The 13,560-nt window shown below is 36.5% G+C and overlaps 1 protein-coding gene across 1 annotated transcript in view; it reads left to right on the top strand.

Moving 5' to 3' along the window:
• The window catches only part of LOC122907435 (spermatogenesis- and oogenesis-specific basic helix-loop-helix-containing protein 2-like), a 114,953-nt gene that overhangs the window by 2,927 nt on the left and 98,466 nt on the right, over positions 1–13,560 (top strand). Inside the window, 3 exon segments of the mRNA XM_044250296.1 lie at positions 11,229–11,339; positions 11,430–11,444; positions 11,447–11,466. Of these exon segments, the coding sequence (XP_044106231.1) occupies positions 11,229–11,339; positions 11,430–11,444; positions 11,447–11,466 (146 nt within the window).

The following is a 13,560-nucleotide window of genomic DNA, read 5'->3' as shown; positions in this document are numbered from 1 at the left end:
CAGTGACACAGTGAGAAACGACCTAGATGTCAGCAACCTCACTGGGAGTAGGCTCGCCGGGGTCAAAGTTGTCATCTTTTATAAAAGAAAGCCCTGACCGGTCAGTGCGATTCATGATGCTTGGCGCGAAATAAAGTTTTGCTTGACCTTCGCTTTGTATCAGTCTCGTTCCTTTGATCACGGACCCTAACATTTAGCAGTATTAATAATAATTTATTATAGAGACTTTTAAAACTAATTTTTCAGTATCAAACCTGTTAAGGCATAATTATTCATCTACTTAAGTTCAAAATGTTCATTCAACAGTTAGTAAAACCTTTATTACATGACACCAATACATTATTTTTTTGGTAAATAATAAAATGCCACAAGTTTTCTATTTAACGCAAGTAATACCCCTTGTATCTTAACTTCTGGATTTGGCTATAACTTGAAAATCTTTAACTAGGTTTTGGCTATTTGTGTTGGAAGAATGATGGGGGTAGGGTGTGTGGTGAGTGTTGGGCACACACACACACACACCCGCATACCCACATATCCATATAACCTTAAAATTTATAATGTATGTAAGATATTAATTCATTCTACAAATATCGAGACCCTGCCATGTGTCAACACTTTGAATGGAAGACCTTTCCCTATTTTGAAGAGGTTCATTGACTATAGGGAGAAAGTATCAAACAAAATGTGAATATTAGAAGAGATGTAAGGAGAAATGGAAACTTAGTTAAGGAAACCTAACACAACTTGGATGAAGACATAAAGGCAGCCTTTCCAGAGGAGGCAGTGTTTGAACTGAATGCTAAAGGAGTTTCTTAGGTTAAGGTGGTAGAGTTTTGTTTTATTTTAAGATTTTATTTATTTGAGAGAGAGAGAGAGAAAGACAGAGATAGCAAAGAGAGCACGGGTGGGGAAGAGAGGGAGAAGCAGGCTCCCCACTGAGCAGGAAGTCTGATGTGGGGCTCGATCCCAGGACCCTGGCATCATGACCTGAGCTATAAAGGCAGAGGCTTAATCAACTGAGGCACCCGAGTACCCCTGGACTTTGGTTCTTAAATCCATTTATACTTTTCTGTTGGGGAAGCCATGAAAAACACAGTTAGTAATCATATGATAAATAAAATGCTATTTTTCTTAAGTACCCAATGCTCTTTTAAAGCTTGATTGGAGAACACTACTTTGTCCTAAGGCTGAAGTAGCTTCCTATGTCTCCACATCTATATCTGGGATAAAAAAAACTGCCTTTTGGGGGGAGACTGTGAGTGCACTTACCAAATAGTTGCATTGGCAAGACTAGCTGGAATTTTCTCATCTATCCAGTTACAGACAAAACAGGTCACATGCACAGCAATGCAGGTGACACTCACAGATACGCATGCAATTCAATAACCATGCCCATTAGTAAAATGTAAGCCCAACAAATGGTATTATCAGTAAATCTTACGGGGAGAAACTGGTACATGCGTATAAAAAGAAAAGGTAAAATGATGGACAAGTAAGTTATTTCCTCCATGGGCCAAAGCTAAACTCTAAGCTGAAGTGGTCAGAAATATATACCCCTTCTTTAAATAAAGCCAGGAACTATGTCAGATGAGGTCATTATTATTATCTCCATTGATAGAAATATGGATTTTAGGAGTTTAAGTCACTTGCTAAGATTATATAGCATATCATTTCTTCCTAAATCATCTATCCACCAGTACCACTATTGCTATGACAACTGCTCTCTACCACATCAGCATTGAACAGTTCTAGTTATCTATTGCTGCAGAGCAAACCACCTAATAACTTTGGAGCTTGAATTAGCAAATTATCTCACAATTTTGTGGATTGACTGGGTTCTCCTGAGAAGTTAGTAACTGGGGTCTCATGTGATTACAGTCAAATGTCTGGAGCACAGTTATCTGAAGTTTCAATTGGGATGGACATTCCCAAATGACTTACTCACATAGCCAGCATTTGTTACTGGCTGTTGGCTAGGAGTCTGACAGGGTACTGCCTATCAGAGATACCTACTCCTGGCTCTTGTAGCTTTTGCTTCTCACAGATGGTGCCTGGGTTCCAAGAAAATGTATCCCAACAGCAAGCATTTCAAAAGGCACAAGTGATAGAAACTGCCAGGCCAGTTAAGGGCTACTCCCAGAACCTACCGATTCCACTGTATTCTATTGGTCAAAACAGTCACAGATTCAAGGGGCTGTAGAAGGAAACTCTACTTATCAAGTTGACAGTACAGAAGAATATAGGAGATGGGATATTTTATTTCAGTCATCTTTGGAAAATACAATCTGTCACAGGGGCATTAAACATAATGCCATTTGAGGAGAACTGTTATGTAATTGATAAAAATGGAATAGAGACTGTCCTGAAAATATGACAAGAGATGAGATTAAGGTTTATGAAGAAGACAAATGAGGAATAATCTTTGATATAATGCTAATTAGTTTGTATTGATCCTGAAGCCAATAGGGCTATATTAAACATGTTCTAAAATAAACTTTTTAGGGCGCCTGGGTAGCTCAGTTGGTTAAGGACTGCTTTTGGCTCAGGTCATGATCCCAGAATTTCAGGATCGAGTCCCGCATCAGGCTCCCAGCTCTGCAAGGAGTCTGCTTCTCCCTCTGACCTTCCCCCTCTCATGTTCTGTCTCAGTGTCTCTCTGTCAAATAAATAATAATAAAATAAAATTTTTACTTTTTTTAAGACTTGATTTGAGTGAGAGATCACAAGCAGGGAGAGCAGCAGAGGGAGAGGAAGAAGCAGACTTCCTGCTGAACAGGGAGCTGGATGTGGGGCTCAATCTCAGGACCCTGGGATCATGATCTGAGCTGAAGGCAGACGCTTAACCAACTGAGCCACCCAGGTGCCCAATTTATTACTTTTCATATTATAAAAGAAATAGTGCACAAGGGGCCACTCTGGGTACACTTGTGTAGATGATTCTTTCATACTTACCACTGTCCCCAAATCTCCATCACCCCTATCCCCATCTCCTTATCAGCTAATGAGCTTACTTTCAAAGAGAAAAGAGAAACAATCAGAAGATTTCCACATGTTTCTACCAAGAAAGCTACCCACCTGCCTGTATCTTTGCACATCCTCTTCCTTCCCTCCCGTTCTTCTGCATGTTCTTATCTAAGAACTCCTTCACTTGTGTGACCGATCCTAACTACTCTGCCCACCAAGCACATTACTCCGTTTGTTCTCTCTCTTTGTGCTGGTTCCCTGCTCCATTGGATCTTTTCCAAAAGCATACAGATGGGCTGAATTTATTTTGTTGAGAAAACAAATGACAAAGTTTCTTTGGCCCCACATTTCCTCTTCTACTGTCATCTTTCACTGCTCTATGTGCAGCAGAACTCTTCAAGAGTGGTTACTGTTTCCACTCTGACCTGCTTCTACTTCTTTAGTCTATCTGGCTTATAACTATTAATTTTTAGGCTAAATGGTAAATAAAATTCAAGGGCTTCACATTCCTATAGTGGCCTCTCGAAGCCCTTTATGGTTCATAGGAAACTACATGCAGAAAAAGTAGTTTATATTTTAGTATATATGCTACTGAGGTGAGCACAAAAGTGGTTTATGTTTTGATTAAATCTGAAGTTCATCTTAAAGCTCAGTGAAAAGACAAAGAACAGGAAAGGATGTTCAGGTGGTCTTTTCAAAAAAGTGAGAAGAATCAGCATTTATGTAGAGCTCTAAGTGTATTTTAAAAATTGAAACTTATTATTACCCCATTTTATAGATGAAAAGGCTGAGACTTACATATCTCTCTCAAGGCTACAGAAGTGAGTGATCTGCATTTGAATCTAGACATTCTGGCATCAAAGCCCACACTCAGCCTCTTCTTGTTCCACCGCTTATGCTTATTTGTTTCTCAGTATTTTTTCATCTAGAGAAGAGAAACTTGATTTATGGAGGCTCTGGAACATTTGTTCATCGAGAGTTAAAAATGGGCTGGATTTGCTCAGCACAGGCATGATAGTTTTGTTCTTTCTTGAACTCATGCACCCACTACTTAGGTGATCTCCTCTGATCATATGCTACTAAATCCCAGCTGTATACTGACAACACAAAAATTTACATCTAAATCTAAGACCTGTCATTTGAGCTCTTTCGAATATTTATAGGCCGGTTTCTATCCACAAGCCACTTTGGCTATTAACTATATTAACTAATATATTCACAAATCAAATAGTTTTCTAATTCCTCTCAGTAAATGCTAAAAAATATTTTGATAAAATTCAATTTATGTGCCTTTTTTTTTTTAACAGAAGAACACTTCTATTTATCTTAAACTGGTCTAATACTTAGTGATGAAACATTAGAGGCATTCCTATTATTGGGGGAAAAAAAAAACACAAAAAAACAACCCCCCCCCAAAAAAAAACCACAGAGATGCCAACTGCCACCATTAAAATTTAATATTTTTGAAAGTTTCAGTCAGCAATAAAATATGAACAGACATAAGAGTTGTAGATTTTAGATAGGAAGAGATAAAATTATTATAATTTTTAGCTTTTATAATTTGATATCCAGAATTTTCCAGAGATCAGTTGAAAAACTGTATTAGTAAAGAATTAAGAAGTGGTTGAATGCAGTAATGGAAGAAATGCTTATTTAAGGGGGGAAAAAAAAATCCACCAGCAAAAATCAGTTCATAAATAGGATTTTTAAATGATTATGCTCCCAATTTCAGCCCAAACTATAAAATATCTGATAATATCCTTGATAAAAAAATACTCAGAACTTATATGAAGGACAGCAGACTATTACTATAAGGCAGTAATAACAGTTTAACCAGAATTCTCACCCTTTTCAATATAAGAGATTTTACACTAGAAAGAAACCCAGGAATAAAATGAAATTGGGAAAGTTTGTAGCCATAGCACATGCCTTGCTGAGTCCAAGATCAAGATGTTGGCAAAGTTGGTTTCTTTTATGTCCTCTCTCCTTGGGTCTGTAGATGGCCATCATCCTGTGTCTTCTCATGGTCTTCCTTCTGTATGTTTGTTCTAATCTCTTCTTCTAAAACCTGTTATACTGGATTATGGCTATCCATATGATTCATTTTACCTTAATTACCTCTTTTATTTTTTATTAGTAGTATTTTTTTCCTTAATTCCCTCTTTTAAAGGCCCTATCCCTAATTAGGATCACATTCTGAGTCTTTGGGGTTAGGACTTTAGCATATGACTTTGGGAGGAGGAGGGAACTGATCACAACTCAGCCAGTAGCAGATAGAAGAGAAAGAGATTCTGGTTTGTTAAAACCATATCATAATGCTGTGAAATTCAGGGTCAAGCTATTGTTAATTTTTAAAAACTCCCATCTTTTCAATCATCTTCCAATTACCTATGAAAAAAAGGAGAAAACTATTTTCATTCATGAGACTTGTGAGAAATAGATTATCACAAACAAAACCTGAACCATACATTGAAATAGGAAAGACCAAATGATCCTTATTTTAGCCTGCTCTGGTTGCCATAACAATATACCATAAACTGGGTGACTTAAACAACAGAAATTTATTTCCTCATAGTTCTAGAGGCTAGGAAGTCTAAGATCAAGCCAATTTGGATCCCAGTGAGGGCCCACTTCCTGTCTTGCAGATGGCCACCTTCTCATTGTTTACTTACGTGGCAGAGACAGCAGATTCTGGTATCTCTTTCTCTTCTTATAAGGGTACCTGCCATTTTGACCTCATTTAACATTTAGCACTTCCTCATAGGTTCCATCTCCAAATAAAGTCACATGGGGGTTAGGTCTTCAACACAGGAATTTTAGGGGGACACAAACATTCAGTCCACAACAACTTTCTAATTGCTATGTGGTCCTTTCTCCCACCATCAAGAAATAAGAACTTTGGCCTGCCTGCCCAAGTTTGAGAAGAGGCTTCTGAGCGGAGAATTGGAGCCAAAGAACCAATTATCAGTAATGTTTTATTGGAATTTGTGTCATCACATAGACCTTTAAAGGAGCTAAAGGCAAAGGGATGAATTATTCATTAAGTTCTGTTTGGAAAATTGGTATAACATTTAGAGAAAAATCCCTTTATATCATCACTGCTTCCTTAATTCTAAAACCTTCCAGATGCATTATAGGATTAATTTTTTTTTAATTACAAGAAAATATTGATGAGTATCTATCCTTTTATGGCTAAAGAAGACCTTTCTTAGTTTAAGACAATAGATCATTGAGGAAAATATGTTTCATTTTGACAAATACCTTCCCTTAAATTAAAAAAAAAATGGTGTGAGAAGTGTGAGAATATTCCCTATATTAGGGAATATATATTAGGGAATATTAGGGAATATTATTAGGAAATAATATTATTTCCCTAATATATGGGAAATATATTAGTAGTCAACATGGTGGACAAAAGGTCCATATTTTTACTACATCTATATCCTCTGCAATTTGATTAGAAAATACAAAGTTCCCAGTAGATAAATATGAGTAGAACAGAGACAGTTTATGCATATGGAAGATATCCAGTTTGTTCTTTCTTCAAAGAAACTTGAAACAATTTGTTGCTATTGAAGAAGTAAAGTTTGTTTGTTTGTTTGTTTGTTTTAAGTGAAATTGTAACTTCATAGATGACTGCTAACAATATAGTGCTACCCTTTTGGAGAACAGTTTTGCAGTAAATTTCTGCTGGTGTTGATGACGATGATGTGATAAAGAAGAAGGAGGAGGAGGAGGAGGAAGCGAAGAAGAAAAAGAAGAACAGGAAGAGGAGGAGGAGGAAGGGGAAGAGAAAGAGGAAGAAGAAGAAGAAGTTGAAAATAATGACAATATCAACTAACTTTTATAGAATTTGCTGTGTGCCCTGCTCTATTCTAAGTATTTTACATATTTTAATGACTGCTCTCAATATCCTATAATATAGGAACTTCAATTATCCTTATTTTAGAGATGAGATATTGAGGCACAGAAAAGGTAACTTCCTCAAGATCACAAAACAAGCAAATAAGTGGTAGAGACATGACTCAACTAGTCCTACTTTGGGGATATTTTTCCTCATGAAATCTGAAAATTTTGTTGGGGACACCTTTGCCACAGGAGTTTTTTTCATTTGTTCATGTTGTTCTTGCTGCTTCGAAATCCTTTCTCACCTCTTCTGGCTTGGAACAAATGTCATTTCCCCCAAGAGCATTTCCTGAGCCTCTTCAATCTTGACCTCCCTGTCTCTCAGTGTCTTCTACCACCTTCCAGACTGGATGTCCTTTTGTGTTTTCCATAGCATCCACTTAACCAAGTTTTCTCAAATGTTCTGGCCGTATGTCTTCCCCCACCACCATCTGTCCTACTGCTGATTGACTGCAGGACTGTGTCTGTCTTATTTTTGTATTCCTAATACCCAGTACAGTGCCACATATTAGGCCTTTTCCTTTCCTTGTTAACATTTTCTTATTTTACAAAGTCTTTGCAAATTAACACAACTTCATCACTGTTATCCTTATAAATACAGCAATCAGCACAACTAAACATGACTGAATTATTAAAGTCTATGCAGAGTCAAGTTTTGACCAATTCCACTGTGTTGTTTTTAATACTTAAAAATGTATTATTTGACATTGTTGCTTGGTGAGGCTTTGTTTTCGTTAACACTGCTATCTCTCTTAGGCTAAATAAATAAATAAAAATCCATATCTAAAAGGTAGAACTCTACCTAGTTTAATTTTTTAAATTTTTAAATGTTTTTGGTTTTTTTTAGTTTATTTACTTAGTTTAGTTTAAATTTTTTTTTAGAGATTTTATTTAATTATTAGAGAGCAAGCACAGAAGCAGGGGGAGGGGTTGAGGAAAGGGAGAAGCAGACTCCTGTATTGAGCAGGGAACCCAACAATGAGGGGATTGATCCTAGGACCCTGGAATCATGACCTGAGCTGAAGGCAGCAGATCCTTAACTGACTGAGCCACCCACGCACCCCATAATTTAATTTTCTCTTACTTTATGAACTTCCTCTTCCAAGGGCAATTCATAAAACTGGCCATGAATCAAATTTCTACAATGTTTCAAATTTTGGTTTGATTTTGCTTTTCATTGCACTGATCCTAGCCAAGATCCTTCTTTGATAATGCAAAGCAATTTGATTTTTCTTTAAAAATTGGTGCTTGTTTTGGGCACCTGGGTGGCTCAGTCAGTTAAGCTTCATACTCTTAATTTTGGCTCAGGTCATTACCTCAAGGTGAGGGATCCAGCTGGTATGGGGCTCCGTGCTCAGTCGGAAGTCTGCTGGAGACTTTCTTTCTCCCTCTGTCGCTCCCCTTACCCCACTCCCAGGCATGTGCTCTCTCTTGCTCTCTCTCTCTCTCTCAAAATGAATCTTCTTTAAAAATTGGTGCTTATTTTTTTCTTTGTTTTTAGAATGACTGAAGGAGCAATGGTTCATGGAAGTATTGCTCAGGGTATTTTTTCCACCAAGAGACACAAATGTTTCTGTTAAATTTTTATCTTCATAGTCTGTATTTTAAATAATGACTTGTTTGTACGTTTATTGTTGGCCTTTATAGGTTGGCTGCTATTGTGCTGAAGGTCAAGTATCATCTTTTTTGGCGTCGAGTGTATTGTGGCTGTCTCAAAGGTAGCATCACATCTCTTATTTGGCTGTTCCAGATGTCTCTTACCTGCCCTTAGTATCAAGTGTATTAAAAAAAAAAAAAAAAAAAAAACACAAAAACTTGCTATTTTTAACTGCCACTCTTATTTCCAATTAAAAATATAATTTAAGCATTATTGCATTTTAAAGACCAATAAAGAATTATACAAAAATGATATACCTTAATATTTTTGGTACTTGGGTTATCATAGAACAAGATGTGGTAGGGAAAGAAATAATCAGTATGGTCTTTTTTTTAGAAAAAGGAAATATTTGGTAAGTAGGAAGTTGATGTGATTTGTGTGATACTTTTAGAGGCCAAAGAGATATTTTATTTTCACATCAGAAGAAAAAATGAATATGATTCACTCTGGAGTATATTTGTCTTTATACCAACATAGTAGTAAAGTAGAATTTTCAATATTTTTTTTTATAGAGGAAGAGGCCCACAAAGGCAAAAGCACCACAAGGGCCGATGAAAGTCACCCTGTGACCCCACAGCAGCATACGTCTATTTTTTCTCTTTTTATAGGCACTACTATTTTACATTTTTCTCTTGTAATTCAGCAGTCCATATGCTTTCTCTTTGTCTTTTGTGCCCTATAATCAGGAGCAGTCTGTATATACTGAAGGAGTTACACTTTTGAGTGTGTACGTACATTTGAGGTCAGTTCATCATATTGGGGAAGGTGAATATTGACATCATTACCACCAGAGCCTGGCACTTATTAATACATGATGGTTAACTACTAGACTTATATTTGAGGATCTCTCAATCAATAATATTTTATTTTATTTTTTAAATTTTAAGATTTTATTTATTTATTTGGCAATAGAGATCACAAGTAGGCAGAGAGGCAGGCAGAGAGAGAGAGAGGAGGAAGCAGGCTCCCCGCTGAGCAGAGAGCCCAGTGTATGGCTCCATCCCAGCCAGGACCCTGGGATCATGACTTGTGCCAAAGGCTTAACCCACTGAGCCATCCAGGCGCCCCATAGATCAATAATATTTTAAAGTGGAGGCAAACATTTCTAGACTATTGTCGGATGTGCTAAAAATAAATTACATTCTGAAATTTTTTGGTAGCTTCTGATTTTGCTCTGAAGCCCCCATTCCTATGGTGGGGGAAAGGGGTCCAATTACAAAGAGACTAGCTAGCCAGTTATATAGATAATTGCATCTGTTTGGACTCAGTGTTATCTTTCAGATAAATGTTCAGTCTCTCAGGCTTCTCTTTCCTTCTTGTTCCTAAAGCGTTTGGATTAATGACTTTCAACTTCAGTTTGGGAGGGTGTTCCTGCTTCTGATTTTGGAACACTATATTTGCTAGAGTTGAGGGGGTTAAGGGAGATGTGTGGCCGGGCTGAGGAGGTTGAGGCCAGTGGTATGTGCTAATACTCTTCCTACCTAGATTCCTCTGTCAACTATAATGGAGCAGAAATTGTCTCATATATGTAAAGAGCATTTTTTTTTTAAGTTTGACAGACCAAGATCACAAGCAGGCAGAGAGGCAGGTAGGTAGAGAGAGAGGAGGAGGTAGGCTCCCTGCAGAGAGCAGAGAGCCTGATGCGGGGCTCGATCCCAGGACCCTGGGATCATGACCTGAGCCGAAGGCAGAGGCTTTATCCCACTGAACCACCCAGGTGCCCCGAGCATTTAAAGTTTAGAAGCAAGCCACCTTTTTTCTCTCTATAAACCATGACTTTCAAGATTTTTTTAAAAATTGGCTTTGCGCCTTGAAGCTGACCAAAGATGTTTTAATTCTAGACTGTATTCTCCTCCCCTCCTATAGCAATTAGAAAACTGTTTTGGCCTTAATAATCCAAGGGCCTTGGTGAAAGAAACCTGCTTAAGGATAAGAGAAGATGCCTGAATAGGCAGCTGCATGTATTAGCATAGCAATTAAGAGGATACACTTTGAAATCAGATAAAACCAGATTCAAATCCCAGTTCCTCCATTTATTGACTTTTTCACTTTTAAAATGTTATTTGACATGTCTGAGCCATGGTTTCCTCATCTGTAGAACAGGTAACAAAGTTTTTTCAAATGAGGATTAGTTAGTTAATATATGTGATTATATATGTGATTGTGTACTTTTTACATAGCAAACATGTAAGTGGTAGTTGTTAAAAGGACTTAAGAATTTGTTTGCAAAGGAAAAAAAAAAAGTGGACATGACTTTGGATGGAAGCTAGAACTATTTAAGCTGTTATGTATGGATATTTCAAGTTCCAAGGAAAGAAACACGTTCCTGATAGTCCCTTTAATGGAATTCCTTGTAAGGGTATGTGAGGAACTAACAGACAAAGGAACTAGGGAGTGAGAAAACCAGGAATCACAATAGTCCTAGTGAGGTCTGACTGTGTGGTAATCTGCTGTGAATTTACTGTCTGCAATCTCAAAGATCCTATCTAACAGAGAAATGCAAACTTAAAAACGAGTTCACTCTTGTTCATCTACATTGCTAACAAAGTAAAGTCCAGTAGGATTGGGCTGATTAATGTTGTTTTAAGTGCTCGCTTCGGCAGCACATATACTAAAGGAGATTTAAATGAGCTGATTAATGTTGTAGATAAATGAGAGGTGACAAGATGATCTTGATTTAACCCCATTTTCCCATCAGGTGGTGAATGGAAAGTTCGTTATGAGACACAACTTGAACTGAATGATCAATTAGAAAAGCAAATTGTTTCTCTAGAAGATAAAATGGAAAAAATCCATGGAAATTCTCCAGGTACAGAAACAACTATATATATATATGTTTTGTATGTTGAATTAAAAGTGATAAAATATTGTTAATATTTTCATATTTGTTTTGTTGTAGATAGATTGTCTTCTGTGCTTATGAACAAATGCCAGTGGTAAGTAAAAGCTAGTTAAACAAAAAGAATAATAGAAGGGAAAAAAATTTTGTACTTTTTTTTGGGCAGCTTCCAAAAAAAGCTTGAAGACTGTGGCTAGTTCCAAATAAAATATTTTGTTCAGTGGAACTGTTTCTACGAAGTAAGGAATCCTAATCTCTACCTTATAAAGCTGGACAGAGTTTCAGATACATACCAAATGGAAGAAAAAGAATCTCAATAGTTAGTCCAGGTGCAACCTGAGTGTGTCTACTTCCTGCAACCTAAAAGAGCCTATTAAATACAAAAATATATTTCATAACTATCTGAAAACATATCCATTCCATTTCCTCTGGAATATACATATACACATGTAGATATGCACACACATATATTCACATTCACATATACAATGTATAAAATTCAACAGAGAACCCATAAAATTACCCTATGACATGAAAGAAATCTTACTGTACTGATCAACCTACTTTTTCTTTGGGCTGGCCAAGTGACTGCCTTTCCTCTGGAAAAATTCCTTGAATTTATATGTTTTATACTTTACAAAGCACATTTATTTGTTTCTCATTCGTTTAAATGCTTATTTTTTTTAAATGTAGAGAAGACCTAAAGAATAGCTTATGCCAGGTCTAGAGCATGGTTGGAAGTAGGCTTTTCTTTAGAACTCTTGCTGAATTTTAATTTCAAGAATATTCAGGAAAACATGGAAATCTTATTAAAAAAAAAAAACCAAGGGTACTTTATATGAAAATGAAAATACAATACTCTGCTAAATTGGCAGAACTACATAATCCAATGAGATAAAATTTAATATTATTTCCTTTAATGCATGTGACACTGAACTTAAAAAAATTAAGTGATTTGCTCAGAATCACACAGTCTGGAAATGTGGAGGTCGATTCTCTTTTTAAAAAAATCTATGCCCATTTGACTAGTGTGTGCGATGACAGCAGCCATTCTATACAACCTATCAGAAATAACATGTTTTTTAATAGCTTTAATGTAGAGCACTTAACTGACTGCTATATTCACAGAGGTCCTGAGGACCAGAGCATTATAGAGATTGCTTTTTGAATAAGTGCAGACCTTTAGTGAAAAATACAGAAAAATATTATATTTTTAAAAATAATTAATCAGGGGAGAAATAACCTAATTTGTACACCTCTGTTATTTTCAACCCAGAAATACCTTTTTTTCTGTCTTGGAAAGTCAGGAAAAAATCATGGAGTCATATCTCCATCTTGTGGTGGTTAGAAGTTACTGCAAGGGCCATTTTAAGCCTTGTATTTACTAAACTATGGATAGAATTTTAATTCTACCTATAGAATATAAAATATAATACTAGCTACAGAACATAAAATATTCTGACTCCAAGTTCCTTGATAACTCATCATCAGTGCTAGCTCAATAAATCGGGTATTGCCAGAATAGCAGCAAATGCTGGTGGGACCTGCTATGATAATTTATAGCATAGGTAGGAAGCAATTGATTGGCTTTCTAACTGCTACCTCTGACTCTGTAACATACTCATGTTGGCAAAAAAATGTATGATGAGTTTGACTCCTTTGATGAGTTTGTGTTATTCTTGAAAAAAATGTGGTTCTCTAAGAGGTTTAGATCTGGAGGCAGAGAATTCTATTTCTCTTCACTAAAGGACTTAAAAAATGGTAGAAATACCAAGAGTGGGACCATGTACCTGTAGAAAAGGAACATGATGAAAGTTCAGGCACTTAAGAAACTGGTTCTTTCTATTCTGTGGGCAGAGGCATGCATGAATATTTTTGGGTTTTCTTACACAGTGGAATCTGGGAGGAGTTCGTTAACAGCAGGTGTTAGGAATCTCGCCAAGGAGCTGGTGGTAGAAGTAGCCAAATATTGAGCAAAAAGCACTGGGACCCAAGAATCCTATATCTAATGATGAAATCTTCTATTCAAGGACAAAAGATAGTATACTAAGTCTTATTCTTTATATAAAAACAATATTTATGAAATTCAGATATATACTCTAAATGAAATGCAGACATTTTTGGGTTTCTATGAAGTTGATATTTAGAGAAAAGGGATTAAATTGTTTGGGGGGGATAGAATATGAATTAA

Source organism: Neovison vison, chromosome 5 (assembly GCF_020171115.1).
Source record: "Neovison vison isolate M4711 chromosome 5, ASM_NN_V1, whole genome shotgun sequence".
Classification (NCBI taxonomy): Eukaryota; Metazoa; Chordata; class Mammalia; order Carnivora; family Mustelidae; genus Neogale; species Neogale vison.
The sequence above is the reverse complement of the archived record's forward strand: the minus strand, read 5'-3'. Positions and strand labels throughout refer to the sequence as shown.